The sequence below is a fragment of the Rhamphochromis sp. 'chilingali' genome, assembly GCF_963969265.1.
Source record: "Rhamphochromis sp. 'chilingali' genome assembly, chromosome: 2".
Classification (NCBI taxonomy): Eukaryota; Metazoa; Chordata; class Actinopteri; order Cichliformes; family Cichlidae; genus Rhamphochromis; species Rhamphochromis sp. 'chilingali'.
Window position 1 is genome coordinate 10,913,501 of NC_137930.1, and position 18,765 is coordinate 10,932,265.

The 18,765-nt window shown below is 37.8% G+C and overlaps 2 protein-coding genes across 3 annotated transcripts in view; one reads left to right on the forward strand and one right to left on the reverse strand.

Annotated features, from left to right (window-relative positions):
- The window catches only part of LOC308392694 (ras-specific guanine nucleotide-releasing factor RalGPS1-like), a 92,621-nt gene that overhangs the window by 45,007 nt on the left and 28,849 nt on the right, over positions 1–18,765 (forward strand). The window lies entirely within an intron of this gene.
- LOC308392695 (angiopoietin-related protein 2-like) lies at positions 2–17,345 on the reverse strand. Of its 2 annotated transcripts, none has more exons than XM_080875883.1 (5): positions 17,181–17,345; positions 12,811–13,728; positions 7,804–7,997; positions 4,592–4,862; positions 2–855 (listed from the first exon to the last, which is right to left on the reverse strand). In XM_080875883.1, the coding sequence occupies exons 2-5, from the start codon at positions 13,691–13,693 to the stop codon at positions 656–658; spliced, it is 1,548 nt and encodes a 515-aa protein (XP_080732009.1). In that variant the 5' UTR covers positions 13,694–13,728; positions 17,181–17,345; the 3' UTR covers positions 2–655. The 2 variants fall into 2 exon arrangements, with proteins under 2 accessions (XP_080732009.1, XP_080732010.1); XM_080875884.1 differs by having other exon boundaries at positions 17,064–17,345.

Genomic DNA, 18,765 nt, shown 5'->3' on the forward strand with positions numbered 1-18,765 from the left:
CTATCTGTGTCTCAGCATTAGTTTAACACAATCTGCTTTAGATTCTTTTATTTTCTTTTAAGTAAGTTTTAGATTTCCAAGCCCGGCCTCCATTCCAGACTTATATGTATACTTTTTCTTTTTGTTCAAAACAGTTCAAATTCCGCTAGGCACATCGGAAGAATCAAAGAAAACATTATGTCAAAGAGCACATATTTTTTTATACTTAACGAGTATTACAAATTCCATGAATATTGAGAAGTACAAGTTTTTTTTGCCAGCAATCAAGAAATTAACATTTCTGGATGTCAATTTCTTGGTTCTTTTTCACTGATATGTAACTGTGGATTTTGTTCTGATGGGCAAAAAAGCCTTTAAACACTACATCGTTAACAGCCTGCATTGAGAAAGGAATGCAGGCATCATCTTACATTCATTACATGCAAGGTTGTAATCTTTTTATTTGTGTGCAGTATAACTTTATGAGCACAAGAACATGAATAAAAGCATTACATGTAGGACAAATGAAATGAACAAGTTCTGCCACGTCTTGGCATTGTGAATGTATAACAACCAAAAGAAGCTTTGAAAATCAACCAATGGTGCCTGGTCTTGTGATACAGAATCCCTTTGGTGGAAACATCTTGTTAAATATAAGTTTCAACATACTGAGCAATTATTGGAAGGTATTTCCATTGGGTCTTATCATCATGGTCACTTTTTTCAGAGAATAAGCTCCTCCTCTGAACTCAGCCCAGTAGACCCCATCCTGATAGCGGCTGCGGTAATGCCCACCTTTGTACCACACACCGTTCAGATTGGAATGAGCACAGGCATTATACCACCATCCTCCCTTCTGATAGTGGGCACAATTCCCTGGAAACACAAATAACACAAGCAAATAAGACCAATTGGTATGTACACTAAATAAAACAGCTAGTAGCCTAACGGCTTTAAATATGATAAAGACAATTAAGACAGTTTCAATTTTGTCCATCAGTAGACCTGATATACGAGAAAGACTGCAGCATTAGCGTTGAAAGAAAACTGATGATTCCCTGCACTATTAAGTTCTTGGTTTTCCTCCATTTGGAATCCATAGCTTGAAGATCTAAAGATGAGCCATTTGTGTGTATATTTCAATTCCTTCCACCACAATTAAAGTAAAAATTAAAATATTTCTTTTTTTCAAATTGTGAACAGAAAAACAGGAACACATACACAGGAAAAGAAGAAACAAGTGATCATGGGACAATTATCGACAGATTAAAATTTAATAATGATTATTGCACAAAAAGTTAAAATCCAAGACATTGGATTACTGATACTTCATTCAAAAAAGTTTGAATAGATACAAGACCAGAATATGTTTAGATGTTTTTTTTAGATTATAAAATTAGATTATAAAGAAGCAATTTATGTTTTTCCAACAAAAGTCTTTGTAAGTCCAGGAATTTCTAGATGATGGCTGTACTTTCCAGACAGATTACCAATATCCAGTTCCTTTTCCCATCGTTCTTTGAATATCTATAAAATTCCAGTTATTTTCAAGCGGTATGTTTGAAATAAGGTTTTAAAATCGCAGTTCCCAGTGTTTAAGGAGCTTACATATATGGAGGTAATCTCTAAAGAAAACCACTGGTAGAACCTGCTGTCTTGTACTGCTGGTGCAAAGTCAGATTTATATGTTGGCCGCCTAAACAATTTTGCCTCATCCTAAAGTTAACAGGTTTTTCTTCCCATATTTACCCATTGCTTGGATGCCTTAATTTCTTTATCAACACAAACAGACATTGACTGTAATGGTTGGCTACATTAATTGGCTACATAATATGGATTACACAAACATAAAGTGACAGTAACTGAGAAAGTAAGTAATAAAGGCAGAGCCTTACCCCCATCTCCTCAGAAACAGGGTAGAGAATTTCACTTTGGGTTTCTTATTATTCCAAATGAATTGTGAGATATTTTTATTCCAGGCTCTACATTGGTGTTTAGGTTTATTTCTGTTTATGGGTAATACTGAGAAAAGAAAAGAATAATTTGGGGAGAATATTAATTTTAAGTAATATAATTCGGCTGCCAAAGTCCAAAGGGAGCAGGATACCTTCTTTGGATACCATCCAAGTTGTAGGTGGCTTTTTGTGTGTATCATGATCAAGATACAACCACTTTTGGACCATTATCTTCTTAGTCTGAGCTGCATGGAGGATTCTATTCTTTGACTACATATCTGTCAGAGGTTGTGTGTGGAGGCGAAGAAGAGATGACCCAAACGCAGGACTCACGATGCAGGATGATGATATTTTATTGGAGCGAATGAACGAACAGCGCAGGAACAAAAGGACTGACTGACTGAAAGACTGAATGGCTGGCTGAACAACTGAACACAGGCGGGAACGACAACATAACATCTACAATGACACAACAATGAACTGGTGGAAACTGAGGACTTAAATACACGCTGGATGATGAGTGATTAGAAACTGGTGAGTACATAGCTGAACTTAGTCTGACTAATGATTAGGGCTGCCACGATTAGTCGACTAGTCACGATTACGTCGACTATCAAAATCGTCGACGACTGATTTAATAGTCAACGCGTCGTTTGAAGCTTTGTAAGATCACAAAAGACGCAGGAATAAGTAGCAGGATTTAAGAGTGTAATAACGGACTGAAACAGAAGATGGCAGCACTGCATGTACAAGGATGCCAGCTGCTGTTAAAACCCCGAAGAAGAAGAAGTAGCAGCTCTGTCCCAGAATTCATAGCGCAGCCCAGCTCAGTTTCCATCAATGGCGGCAGCTAGTTAGTTTTAATATTACTCTTATTATTCTTTCTGGGTCACAAAATAAACGTTTAACATATTTTCAGGTGAGAATGTGGCTGTGTAAACCTCAAATATCTGCTCAGTTTATCAAGACACCACATATTTTCAAAAGCGCTCCGACGTTTTCGGAGACGTCTGTTACCCACTAGCTCGATAGTTAGCTGGGGGCAAGGCTCACTAGAGCCCGTGAGAACACCAGACTCCCGGCAAATCATTTTCAAACCCACCGCAGTCTTTCGCTACTCGGGTTAAACATACATAAGTCACTTAGATAACTTAAAAATTTTATTGTTTGGCTTTTTTTAGTATTTTATTTGTTCCTGAGTAAATCAGTTTGGTAGAGATTAAAGTTATAGTTTTTACACAGCTGAATAAACGTCAAGCAGACAACTGATTATCAGAAGTGTGAGATACTCGAGAATATACTCCAGTGTCCTGTTATATTTTAGATAGCAAGGAGTTTATTAAACTTCACCGAAACAATCTGCAAATTTCATTAAAATTTAATAAACTATCATCTTGTCTTTATTTTTAGTTAGCACATACCTTAAACACTTGTTAAATGATAGTTATATAAGAGCAGATGCATGCTGGTGCAATAAGCTGTACGTTTTACGTCCAATGGATGCATGATCTGATTAGTCGACTAATCGCAAAAATAATCGGTGACTAGTCGACTATCAAAATAATCGTTTGTGGCAGCCCTACTAATGATACATGGAAATCAGTGGAACACAATACAAAGGCAACATGCTGGCACAGAAAACAGGAAGTGAAAACCATGAGTGTGAAGAATAAACTGAACGTGTCAAAACTGAAAGCACTGGGTCAACGACCCAGGAACCCTGACAATATCGAATAAACTGGACCACTACAGAGCAAGGAGGTGTGCTTGGAGGCCCTGTGCGAGGACCCCTTGTACTCGTTCTATTCCTAGGTCTCACTCTCAGTTTAGCATGCTGTTTTCAGCCAGCTCTGACTTAATTAGATTTTCAACAAAAGTTACAGTGGCAGTGCAATCTGCAACCTCTGGAATATCGTGATCATATTACATCAGGAACCATCTTCGAGGTCAGACATTTTGCTCATCTTTATATTTGGCTTCTGAGAAGCCGTGAGAGAACATTCCACCGCTCCGTCCACGTCCCCCTCTATTTCTCCAATTTGTTTTTCAGTTACTTCCATATGATGCGCATTTTCTTGTACTTTCCGGTTAAACTCTGCTGTGAGTTCCTCCTTTTTTTTTACATCTTCACATAACTTAATGAGGAATTCAACAGGGTCTTTCCACACAGTCACAGCTTCCTTCAACTTTCCTTGAATTGTAAGTAGAGTGTCGCTTTCTTTAAGACTGCCATGTTGGGCTTCCCATTTAAAATTTTGTACATGACACTGGAAGTCCATAAAATGACATCTTTCATATTCATTAATTTTCATATTCCTTTTTTTCTCACAGAGAGGCTCTGGAGATGGGAAAAAGAGGTACAGGTCTGAAATTCCTGTTCTAGAAATACCACCATAGAAAAATTGTGTACACAAGACAAGCCTGTGGTTTGGGGAAAGAGAGATCAGATCCTAATTGAAGTGTATAACAAAGCAATAAGCAAAAAGCAATTGTTGTATCCAGTATTTTTGGATAAGTGAATGTCCCTGCAAACCAATCTACAAGAGTGTAGAAACTATTAAGAGATGTTAGTAACTACTAATAACAACTGTAGAGTGTGTGAAAGAGAAATCTACCAGAAGGTGTGATCACCTTGTCTTTTACGGGAACCCACTTACCTGCGTAGACATCATGGTCCCTATCCAGTGTGGTAAAGTGCTTTCCATTGTGCCAGGTTAGAGAGTCTCCAGCATTGCCGTGGTATCGGCCCAGTCGTAGCCTGTAGAAATCAGCTTCTGACTCTACACGAAAGCTAGCATATTCTGCAAAGGTCTTCCGTCCAGTCCAGTCTTCCAGCGTCACTAAAAGCTTGTAGATGCCCTGGTTTGTCAGCCAAAAGATGTTGTCTAGGCCCAACCAGTATTCACCATCAATGTTTCCAAAACCTTGCTGTGGAAGGAGAGAGACACTGAATTGATCAGGTATAAAGTACATGAACGAGAACATGGATTAAGTCAGAAGAGAGGCCTCTTCTCTCCAACTGTGAGCATCTAAAAAAAGTGCTTTGTTGACTCATCAATGTTGCATTAGAGGAATTGTTGGCTTGGAAATAGTAAATGGTAAATGGCCTGTATTTGTATAGCGCTTTTCTAGTCCCTAAGGACCCCAAAGCTCTTTACACATCCAGTCATCCACCCATTCACACACACATTCACACACTGGTGATGGCAAGCTACATTGTAGCCACAGCCACCCTGGGGCACACTGACAGAGGCAAGGCTGCCGGACACTGGCGCCACCGGGCCCTCTGACCACCACCAGGGGGTGAAGTGTCTTGCCCAAGGACACAACGACCGAGACTGTCCAAGCCGGGGCTCGAACCGGCAACCTTCCGATTACAAGGCGAACTCCCAACTCTTGAGCCACGATCGCCCTTTATCTTGAGACTGAGAAGAGAACTCGGCTGACTTTAGGTCACAAGATGACTTTAGGTCACAAGATGTTTGGCAATAAGGGCTTCTACCTTATGCATTTATATTTGTCTATTATCGAGCACCATTCATGACTACATGGAAACACAGCATGCTTATAACATTTTTGGATCACTGTGTTGGCAGCAACACTGAGAATTTTGAGACCACTGGAACTGATTTCTTCTCTGCTGTTGTGATCTCATATACTGTATTTCATTTTACTGAGTTTTTCTTACAATTAGTCATGTTACACAATGAGATGGGTTTGCCTAACAGCTTGTTTTCTTAAAGTCCAATTTTAGGTGTGACCCTTGAATCTCAGTTTAATAATATGTTATGAGTTCTCTCAAATGTCACACAATGCAAGCGTTGCATAACATTACTGAAAATTTTTATTTATTACAAAAAGCTATAAACCCCCTGCCCTTCCCTCTCAAGCTAGTTGCTGCATGCTACACTGCCAAAAATGAGATTCCTCTGAAAAATGTTTTGTATCTGACTGCTGACTATATGAACAGTTAGAGTCAGATTATCCTTAATCTCAGAACACAGTGATTTATAAAGTGGAGTTCAGCTGAGAGCTACTTTTTTCTCTACATGTTTATTTTTAATTATACACTAAGAATACCCAGACTCATACAGGGAGTGCAGAATTATTAGGCAAATGAGTATTTTGTCCACATCATCCTCTTCATGCATGTTGTCTTACTCCAAGCTGTATAGGCTCGAAAGCCTACTACCAATTAAGCATATTAGGTGATGTGCATCTCTGTAATGAGAAGGGGTGTGGTCTAATGACATCAACACCCTATATCAGGTGTGCATAATTGTTAGGCAACGTCCTTTCCTTTGGCAAAATGGGTCAAAAGAAGGACTTGACAGGCTCAGAAAAGTCAAAAATAGTGAGATATCTTGCAGAGGGATGCAGCAGTCTCAAAATTGCAAAGCTTCTGAAGCGTGATCATCGAACAATCAAGCGTTTCATTCAAAATAGTCAACAGGGTCGCAAGAAGCGTGTGGAAAAACCAAGGCTCCAAATAACTGCCCATGAACTGAGAAAAGTCAAGCGTGCAGCTGCCAAGATGCCACTTGCCACCAGTTTGGCCATATTTCAGAGCTGCAACATCACTGGAGTGCCCAAAAGCACAAGGTGTGCAATACTCAGAGACATGGCCAAGGTAAGAAAGGCTGAAAGACGACCACCACTGAACAAGACACACAAGCTGAAACGTCAAGACTGGGCCAAGAAATATCTCAAGACTGATTTTTCTAAGGTTTTATGGACTGATGAAATGAGAGTGAGTCTTGATGGGCCAGATGGATGGGCCCGTGGCTGGATTTGTAAAGGGCAGAGAGCTCCAGTCCGACTCAGACGCCAGCAAGGTGGAGGTGGAGTACTGGTTTGGGCTGGTATCATCAAAGATGAGCTTGTGGAGCCTTTTCGGGTTGAGGATGGAGTCAAGCTCAACTCCCAGTCCTACTGCCAGTTTCTGGAAGACACCTTCTTCAAGCAGTGGTACAGGAAGAAGTCTGCATCCTTCAAGAAAAACATGATTTTCATGCAGGACAATGCTCCATCACACGTGTCCAAGTACTCCACAGCGTGGCTGGCAAGAAAGGGTATAAAAGAAGAAAAACTAATGACATGGCCACCTTGTTCACCTGATCTGAACCCCATTGAGAACCTGTGGTCCATCATCAAATGTGAGATTTACAAGGAGGGAAAACAGTACACCTCTCTGAACAGTGTCTGGGAGGCTGTGGTTGCTGCTGCACGCAATGTTGATGGTGAACAGATCAAAACACTGACAGAATCCATGGATGGCAGGCTTTTGAGTGTCCTTGCAAAGAAAGGTGGCTATATTGGTCGCTGATTTGTTTTTGTTTTGTTTTTGAACGTCAGAAATGTATATTTGTGAATGTGGAGATGTTATATTGGTTTCACTGGTAAAAATAAATAATTGAAATGGGTATATATTTGTTTTTTGTTAAGTTGCCTAATAATTATGCACAGTAATAGTCACCTACACACACAGATATCCCCCTAAAATAGCTAAAACTAAAAACTACTTCCAAAAACATTCAGCTTTGATATTAATGAGTTTTTTGGGTTCATTGAGAACATGGTTGTTGTTCAATAATAAAATTATTCCTCAAAAATACAACTTGCCTAATAATTCTGCACTCCCTGTATATGGTGTTGGGCAGACATTCTTTACATTAGCAACAGCACTACTATAGTTCTGCATTTATTTCCCATTTTAAGAAAGACTGAGGTTTCAATTACTAAAATGCAATGCTCCATCGATATTTAATGCATTTGCGGCTAACAGTTTTGATTTGTAGTATCTTCAGTGTATCTAGACAGCACATACAACCTCATAAGTACAATCTTGGGTGCTACTATAACTTATTACCTTGTAAGTGTCCCAGTTCCTAAAAAAGTTGACAGAGCCATCCTGACGTCTCTGAATAACGATCCAGCCACCAGGGTCTTGTCTCTGGTCACACCAGACCTGCATAAGTTGATTGCTTTTGTCTGGTTTTAAGAGGTACATTCCACTGGTGGTATATCCACTCTCCAGAGCCTCCAGACAATCTCTGAAATGTCCTGTAGAAGGCAGAGAATGAAGGGTAATACAATTGCATCTGGTGTGTGATCATCATAGGCTCATTTTTAGTGACATGCTGGCTTCATCATTATTATAGTTTTAACAACCTGTGCACACAACACACATGGAGACATGAAGTGCAATAGAAAAATATACAGATGGAGGGTTCCTGGAAAAGTGAGTCACTCCTGATCACGTGTTGTCTCTACGAAATATGACAAATACTTTCCAGTCTGTTTGCTGCTGGCAAGAATAAACAGTACTGTGGGCAAAACCTTCTTTGTAGTCACAGCGCACACATGGGAACACAGCTATTCTTAAATTATATCTCACTTTTTTCCCTCTGTGGAATGATAGAAGGTATTACACAAAATTAGTGGAATTCTCTTTATTCTATTAAAGACAGAACCTAAAAGAGCCAGTGATCTATGAGCAACCACTTGTCAACCATCCATCCATTCTCTTCTGCTTATCCAATTCAGGGTCACAGGGTGGCTGGGACCTATCTGAGCTGTCTTAGGGCGAGAAGCAGGATACACTCTGAACAGATCGCCAGTCTGTTGCAGAGCTAACACATAGACAAGTATTTACATTTACAACTATGGTCAATTTACAATTATCAATTAACCTAACCCCACTAACTACATGTCTTTGGACTGTGGGCTGAAGCTGGAGAACCCGTGGCAACCGTGGTTCATGGGATTGGGAAGCTCATCTTGTAACTGGAAGGTTGCCAGCTCTGTCTGTCTTGGTTGTTGTGTCCTTGGGCAAGACACTTCACCTACCGCCTACTGGTAATGGCCAGAGGAAAACCCTTACTTTTACACGGGATTCACCCTCCAACAGAACTCACTTTAGGTAGGGCAACTCCTGTCATCCATTGGGGGCAAAAGAAGAGAGGGGAAAATAACTGCAGAAAATTGTCAGTTGGGAATAAACACTGAGTAGAGTAGGGTGGCTGTATCTGAAAATCAATGAGAGGTAAGATTTGCTCAGTCAAATGCAGTTTAGATCTGTCACCCACTAAAACATTTAGCATATTATGAAATGAAGTCCTACATTAAGTGAGAATGGGAAAACATTCTTCTTTAAAATTACAGCAACTGGTTTCTTTAGTTCCCATACACTTTAGAGAGTATTAAAAGAAGAAGTCATATTACACACATTACATTTTTTTTCTTTACATTTTACACAGCATCGTAACTTGTATATAAACCATTGACCATAGAAAATGTGATCAACCTAACATCTCCCCAACAATGAAGCCAAAATTTGTCTGTTATCCCCCTGGCCTCCATATTAGTGGATGGGACTATTCTTAAAAAAAAAAAAAAAAAAAAGTTTTTCCCAAAGATGCGTTCTGCCATTATTAGTAGTCTTCATCACCGATTTGTATTGAAGCATTTTTTTCTCATAAGTTCTATTCTAATTACCAACTACATGATGTGAATTTGGGGTGTAACATCATCATGATAGCTTTGATGGTAGCTGCTTTCTTGGAGAAACTTGCGTATCTCTGTTTGGGAATGGCAGATAGACGGGAATGCTGTGAGGAGATTCAGTGTTGATTTTCCATAACCACAATTGAATATTTTAAACTGACGTCGTGAGGTGTTCTGGAATAACCTGGACTAACTAAGAGAAGGACCCAAGGCCCTGGCACACTTTTTCAGTAAGTTAAATGTGTTTGTAAGCTAATCTGTAATCAATGTCCTTAGCTAGCCAGCTAAGATGAGCAATCAGCTGTTGGGGAAAGCCATGTTTAGTAGCTAAATCTGTGCACACGAATAAATTTACCCTCTGAACCTGAAGGTCACACTTAATTGAAGGATGTTCAGACCAGTAGCTGAAGATGAGGCACTGAAACAGTTTATATGAGAAACAGAACAGGAATACCACATTTTTAAAAAAGCTAATTTTTCAGCACAACTCTATATATTTATTTATAGATTTTTTTTTTTACAGAGTTTGTTTCAAATATTGAGGTTAAAAAATTATCTGAATTAATCCTGAATGTACATCTTGCATCCTTTGAGAGAAATAATATAGAGAGCGTTAATATATGTTGTCCAGTGCTCAGGCAGCAGCTTAAAAACTGCATACCTCTATATGTTTCTCTATTTTCTTGCAGGTGACCAGGACTGGAAACCTGCTCATCTCATCTTTGCAGGTCTCCTTTTAAAAAGCACAAACAACTTAAATATAAAAATGATACTGGATAATCTGGATATAAGGCTTTGTTTTATTTAATATTTGAGGGATAAACTTCAAATTTCACGGTGTGTGATGATTCTGTTCTTTGTGATTACAGGAGCTGCCCTCAGATTCAGACCTCAGCACCACCCAGTGACAACAGACAAATCATCCTATATATCCGTCCTTTATAGTAACTCCAAAATTAACTGATGAAAAAAGTACAAAGGCTAAAGTACCTTATGAAACACTGTCAGTGAAAACTGCAGCTGTATTATTGATAAAGTTAAAGTCAAAAAGTCAAAGGGATTCACGATCTATGTAACTGGTGTCACTATATAAGAGCATAAACAGTAATTCATTTTGGTGTTTAAGGTGGTGCTGATCTCAGACCTGCACAACTTCTGCTTTTAACACTGAATGTAGTTAGGTGCACGAAGAGAACATGATATTTTCCTCTGATAGCATTAACTATAACCTGATGAAGGTCAAACATCTTCACTTGTATGTTGAACTAAAAATTTTAATCTAGAATTCTTTCACACTGTGTTTTGCTAATAGTGTGTTATTTACTAAAATATATTCAGTCATTCATACCAGAGTTAGCAGAAAGAATAATATATATTTTAAATATTCAGTCCTGTGGAAAGTTCAATATAATATCATTATGTAAAAGTCCAGAGTCTCTGTGCTTTATCTTAGGATGATGTGAGTGCTTCTAACATTACAGAAAGCAAAGGGTCACTATCACACTGTTCATGAAATGATGTTTTTTTTATATAGGGGGGGTGAGGAAGATTTCTATTTAGGATTTCTGAATGTTAAATAATTAAATTGCACAATACTGTAAAACAATCATGTAGAATGCTTTTTAACATTAAATTTGTGGTCCCCAAAATGACAAAAATGCCATTTTGATTCAGCTTTAATGCTGGATTGAGAAAATATGAGTAGTTGTACCACAAAAATATAAAAGGTTGTCCTTTCCAAATGGAACAAAACATTGGAGTTTGATAATTTTGCTAGAAATGATTATAACACTAATGTCAAATCATCAATTTTTTTAGAATGTTTTCTGCTCCACCATCTTCAAATACATACATTTGTATGTTTATACAGTTTATAAAGTGATTGCTGTATAGGCAATTATATTTTTGATGGTAAGATTCCAGTTAATACTTGTACAGCTGTTGTTATTGTGTGTATGTATACATTTATTTATTTATATTTCTTCATACATTCTTATATAGTTCTATACTGTGTAATACTGTGTATTGTGTATTTTGTTGTACAGTTATTTTATTTTCAGCTTTAATTTATATATTTTATCTTATTCTTTCCCAGTTAAATTTACCCTTCATTATAATTTGTGTTGTACAGTTATTTCATTTTTAACCTTAATTTTTTATATTTTATTCCTTCCTAGTTAAATTTACACTTTTTAATTTTTCATATTTATTTCCTATCTTATTCATAGCCTTTTCCTTTTTTTTTCTTTAGGTCATGAGCAGTTGTCTAAGCATTTCACTGCATATCATACTGTGTATGACTGTGTACGTGACAAATAAAAATTTGAATTTGAAATTTGAAAATGGACTGGTTCTTATAAAGCGCTTTTCTACTCTGAGCACTCAGAGCCTTTTACACAACTTCCCTCGTTCACCCATTCACACAAGCACTTTTCTCTTTGCTGTTTCTAATATTCACATCCCTCATCAGAGAGCAACATGGGGTTAGTATCTTGTATCTTGCCCAAGGATGTTTGGCATGCAGCCTGGAGCAGACTAGGATCAAACCACCAACCTTCCAGTTTGTAGCTGATCTGCTCTGATCTACCTGAGCTAGTAATGATGTTGGTACAGTTTGAGATATTTGCACAATCCAGCATGAGATTTGAATAAAAATTGCATTTCCTTCTTGTTGTGACTAAGAATAAACTCAAGTATGTAGTTCTATTTGGAATATACTATCTAATGATATTTTTGCTCAACCCAGCATGAAAGTTGCAGGCATGCTCAGCTTTTCCCCCCCACATTTTAACTAGCCAATATCCAAACATTTTTTGATGTCTTAAATTACAGATTGTGATTTGGGTTACAGATTGTAATATTGTAGGGTTTTTGCCTTACAATATAAAGCATCTTGAGACAACTGCTATTGCAGTTTGGCATTATATAAATAAAATTGTATTGAATTACATTGAATTCATATTGATGACCTGACTTTCACCTGTAATAGAATTTGAGATATTTATTATCAAACATTCCCCCAGACTGCAAAAAAAAGTTCAAAAGTGGGGATTGACAGACCATTTTTCAAAAAAAAATATATCTGTGTTATATGATGCTAAAATTTAATAGCAACCATTATATATGTTGAAATGTGCTACCATAAAACCTTTATGCATATCATTCGAACAGAAGATGTTCTACAAATTGGCTAATATAAGATGAAATTACCCTATAGTAACCTAAACTATCTGACATTTTTGTTAAAAGAACATTCAGTTATTCAATAAATATGTCTCTGTTGGTATATTCTCAGTGAATGCAGGACTGCAAATGTTTGTTCAGTTAGAGACTTCAAAGGAAGATACAAACATTTCTTACCAGTACTTACCAGAGGGCTCATTTGTGAAGCTGTATGTTGCGGCTGGCATTGTGGGCAGTGCTCTGGCTTTCTGGTCATTTTGGATCTCATTATTCATGGGGTAGTTGGTGTAACGAGTGTAAGTGGGTGGATGGAAAGGTCTGTAGCCACCAGGAGACAATTCAGGTGTTTGTAAAGGAGGCTGGGAGATTGCAGGAGATTGTGGCTGGAGACGACGGCTGGGCTCTTGAACCTTTCTGTAAAAGTATCCTCCGTGCTTACACTGCTCTTCAAGCTGCTCCAGGAGAGCACTCTGGCTGCTTGCGAGGGCTGATAGATGCTGGTACTTATGATCCAGGTCTTGGTACCGTCCAGCTAGCCTCCCCATCTCATTTGTGTGGTTGAGCACACGGGTCTCCAGCTGTGACACCTCCAGAGCATTGTCTCGTTTGCGAATAATCTCATGCAGCAGCTGCATGTAGAGCTGAGTAACTCTGGAGTTCATGTTGCGGCTCTCTTTACGCAATAGCTTGACTTCATTAATCACACCCCCATCAAGCTCTATCAGCAGTTGCAGTGCCTCAATCTGCTTTCGCTGCTTTTGCAACTCACTGTTGAGCAGCTCCAGTTCCTGCTTATTAATACGGTTTTGCAGCAAGGTCTCTGGCTCCTTGGAGTTCACACATATTGCCCCATTGTTTTTCTGCTGAGGGACAATGAAGGTATAAGAACATTTGTCTGTTTGGTAGGCACTGTAGTCAGCAACAGCCCTTTTTTGACGTTTTGGTACGTAGATAAATTCTCTCTCTAGGATGTCATTGCTGTTGTCAATTTCTAGAGTGTCTTCTTGGAGACCTGACTCTGGTCCAGAGAGCAACAGGAGACTCACCATTACCACCACAGGGAGAATCATAGCACAGTTCAGCTGCTCCCAGACTACGACAATTTCTGAAAGAGATGAAGCAGAGATGCTTAGCAAGGGTCTGTTTTCTCTCATCAGTTATTGACCTGGTGTTAGTCGTTGAAGGCAATTACTTTATCACCACCTCTGTGTGCTCAGAAGCTCATATGTATATACATACAGGCAGTGTATGTATTTTCACAGCTCTGTCCCAGAAAGTTGCTGCCTATAATGTAGCAAGGTAATGCCATCCAGAGTTAGATACCATATTTCTAAGATCTTTATGGCTGAGTTCAATAACATGAGTTTTATCTGTTATTTTAAGCATAAAATTAGAGGTCATCCAGGTCGTTATGCTGTTAAGACATTCCTGCAAAATTGGTGTATTTTATTTGGCTTCATGGATAGAAAAATCTGGTAATCATCTGCATAGTAGTGAAATGTATATTATGCCTTCTATTTGTAGTGCTTAGGGGAAGTGTATGTAATATAAACACAACTGACCCTAGCACAGAACCCTGTGGAACTCCATAGTTAACCTTTATGTGTGAAGAAGACTTCCCATTTACATAGCCACACTGAAGTCTGTTAGATACATGTAGTTCAACCCATTACAACGCAATACTTTTAATACCTACAGCATGCTCTTATCCGTGTAATAAAATATATAGTCAGCATTATAGTCTAGCAGGACAAGCACAGAGATGAGTCCACTGTCAGAGGCCAAAAGAAGATCATTTGTAGCCTTCACTACCACCATTTCTGTACTGTGATGGGTTCTGAAACCTGTCTTAAAATCTTCAAATAAACCTTTTCTCTGAAGATGATGAGGTAGCTGTTATACAACTACTCTTTGAAAAATTTTCAAAATAATAAAATAATAATTATGGCTGGTAACTTGCAAATCAACTAATATCTACTTAATTACACAGCAAGTCTTGCAGCCAGTCTATGCTAGGGTAAAATCAGAGAGGAAAGAGCAGGTTTATAAGGATGAATCAGTATAAGAGTCAGTATTTATATGTTAAGTTCGCCAGAACAACAACCAGCTTCAGTCATTGCCTGCTGTTTTTGCATGTACATATTTCATGGTCTACATTATGAACAAAAGATATTCACTAAATATTAAGTATCTCTTAAGTATCTCTAAATATTAAGGCTCAAAGTTGCCTTTTTGGCTTATTATGAAATAGTGAAAACATTGCTGCTCATTTTAACAATATTTGACCAGTTACACTTTAGTAGTTTAGTGAAAGATGTTCCCTGTATCCAGTCTAGGCTCCAACCTCATATAATAGAATATTGTGTTTTCTTGTTTCTCTTGCTTTTTGTGATGAAAAATACTGTCACAGCTTTGGAATGTTCAATAACACAACATGAAAAGTGGAGCCTCCCCTGACAGTTACACAAGACAATGTTATCTTGGGCTTTAGGATATGGTAGTTACTACATCATCTATCTTTTTCATTTTCTTTTTTTAAATGTCGCCTCAGCCAGGTCAGTTCTGACATTGGTGAGCTGTTTTTCCCCCATACAACAGAGGCCATAAGTACTATTACTTGGCCAAGTTGACCTCAAGTAAGTTCAACATGTGAGTGGTCATAAATTTATTGCTGTATAGTTTTTGCACTCTGTCTGGCTACAAGCATAATATAAAAACTCTTTTGGAGTTATTAGGTTTTGCGAGGCAGCTTCCTCTGTCATTCAACCCAGTACTTGTACCTGACCATTTTAAGAGATGGGGTTATTTTGTTTTGTTTTATTGTGTTTGTTAGGCCACTTAACACTGACCTGTGAGTCGTTTAATCGTGGAAAACACCTAACCAGAGTTGGATCAATGTTGTCTGCACAAAACACACAACTTATAAAAGAACTAGTTCTTAAATTGTAACTTATTGTGACTGAGAAGCTGATGTATACAGAAGCAGACACTTATCCGAGTCTGTCATGCAAATCCACAAATGGTGACATGTTTAAACACACTTAAGTGTGTTAGACATCAGAATCATTCGGCTGTATTATATGTGTTTAGAAATAAATTTGTTAAAATAGGATCTTAAATATCACATTAAAGTTTGCATTCCAATGAAGCTTTACATTTGAGCTTTGTATTTCACATGTGCCTTTCTTTTTGACCTCAAAGTATGTTATATCTTTAAAGCAAGTATTGTCAGGAGCAAGAAAATGAGCTGCCCAGTTAGTTTTATATAAATTCTTTAATTATACTGTAGTATATATAATAAGCTAAAGTTATTTGTTTCCAGTTATTTACAAGTCAATATTACATAATCTTTGTGTAATTAAAGTCATCGTCATAAACATTATACCCTTATAGACGTCACAAATAGACATTATCAGGATAGTTAAAGGCATTCAAAACCTTGGGGATTCAGCCATCCAGTGTGAAGCTACAGCCTATAGCTTGCACAGCTTGTCACATATTATCAGTATTGTTTAAGGCACTCATGAGGAAAAAACTTTTTCACTTGAAATTTAACACTAAGCAAATTTTACTGAACAATGAAATGAATTCTGCACCTGTACTTTGTTCACATAAAAATGAAAAAAAGTACTCAAAATGATGTCAAGTATATTAAAGTCGGTTTAAACAGGACAAATAGCAAAAGTCTGCATTTTGAACGTGTATTTAATGCAACATCTTAAACGCCTCAAATTGTGTTAAAAAGAAGAAATAAAATAAACCAAATATTAACAATAATTTAATAGTAATAAATAATTTAATACTATTATAAGTAAAAACCTGCACAGAGAATGAATTGTCTTGGCTCTTGGAGTGCTTCTTATAATATTTAACACAAACATTTTTAAAGGCAGTTCGTGGATTGAAAGTCTGAGTTAAATGCTTGAGGTTCAAGATAATTCTTTAGTATAAAAGCTGAATGACTTCCAGGCTCCCTGAACCACAATGTGAAGTGATTGCACACACTTTCTGCAAAGCAAGCCTTTATTAAATATTTTTCCACATGTGATCATATGCGCCTGAGACCCAGCATATTCTTTTATGTCCTCTGTAGTGGATGCACAAATCACAAAACAGTTAAACTGAAAGATTTTTGTCTTCAGTTCTCAGGAGTATATGGAATGTGAACTAGCAGTTATGTGACAAAGCATTTCAAACAAACATTATAGAGTAATGCAAAGTAATGTCATGAACTGTGTAACCTCTCTACTTTTTAGAGATGTATTAGAGTTGAAGTAATGCATTATTTTTAAATAAAGCAGGAAATAACTTTAACATACATATAGTTAATAAAAAGGCAGAAGGGAAAGTAAACTCTGTGTTAAGTGTAAAATAAGGTTGAGCCACTTATTCAGTGTGTGTTGCATATAAAATGAAAATTGAGAGAATTTCCTGACTTACTTCCACTTGTTTATGTCTCTTTCTCTCTTGCTTTTGTTTAAGATTTGACTCCAGCTCCTCAGAAGTCATTCACGTTTCCTCTGTTATTCAGTAGAAGTTCTTCATATCATTTCTTACCTTCTGTCAGAATCAGATTTAAAGTTCACAAAGACAGTGGTCCACTTGTGGTGATGTGATGATCTGTACAGCGGCAACAAAGCCTTCCTTTCTAATTTCATGTGTTGCATTGAAGGGATGAGTCTCAAACTCAAAGTTCGTGCCTGCTCTGCAGACAAAATCTGTTTCTCTTCCTACTTCGTGTCTCATATGTAATGGAAGGAAGACAGTGTTGCTTGGAGTAATTAAGCTGTGAGGCATAGCGACTCCTTCTTCCCCTCCCCTTTGCAGCAAAAACATCATCGGGACACGAGACAGGCTCCAAAAACCCTTTAATTCCTTATCCTCAGCAAGCTCCGCTGTCATCCCTTTTTCCACTGTTCTCCAGTGATTGTGGAATTCCATCTGACTGGGAGATCATTCACAAATAACAATTCAACTTAACATGCATGTCTTTGGACTGTGGGCAGAAGCCCTTGCAGGCACAGGGAGAACACAGAGTGAGATGATAGTAAACCTTCAAGAGCTCCTTCAAAAATAGTGTATTCTGTCCTTCTGTCTTTAAATGGGGGATATCTGTAAAACCAAGCAGTGACTGTCCATTCAAACAATTTGCCTGGAGGAGAGGTGGAAGCGTCTGGATACAGTTTGTTATGTTGTCATAGTAATTACTGGTTGCATAACATGTGAGAAACTTTCAACAAATAGTCAGTGACTCAGTGATTTTTTTAATTGCACAACATGCTCACAAACTTGTGCTGTAAGACATACTTTTATCTTTCCCTCAGAGACATCTGATTGAGATGTTTTTTATTTAATTTGGTGAAACTCTAGAAGCTTTTGATTGTGCTTTTTGTTTATTTCCAAATCTTTACAGGGACATTCTCAGTGGCTTTGTATCAGAATTGCATCTTCAGCTGTAACATTTCTCATTGTGGAGGTGGAGTCCTGTTTGAGAATGACAGCAAAGATCCTAAGAGGCATTATGGTACAACAGCAATATTATTCCTATTATTATTTTACATTTTTTTGCTTTTAACACTACATTTATCTTGAAGAAAGGTAACAAATATGGACATGACAAAGAAATGTAGTAAAATAATGTAATCATTAAAAACAACTTCCTGAATTTAAATTGGCTTCATCTGTTATGAACAGTAGCATTATATCCTGAGTGGCAGCTGCCCAACTACTGACTCAATGTGTTTGAATTCGCCAATGAGTGCTGGATGCTTTGACTAGGCTTTGCTGTGAGACAGGAAACAAGGCTGCACAGCTTTTTTAGACTGAGCACAGCTGAAACGCATTAAACTCTACTATCAGTATGACATCATAGGCAAATATTTGTTAATCGTTTTGGTTGTTTTGTGCAGCTGTAATATTAACAGTTGAACTGTCAGAACAGCTGATATCATGTAGAGCCAGTGCATCTCAGTGGGGTTAGGCTGTAGCACTAAGAAAAATAGAAACCCAGAGAATTGTTTTTAACCCATTATATTCTTGTTTGGACTTGTATTTGTCTTCTTCGTGTCCTTGAAGAAGTTACTACTTTTGATTGTTCCATCCAACACTGATATGAGCTGCAAAGGATTCAGAGCCAGTACTG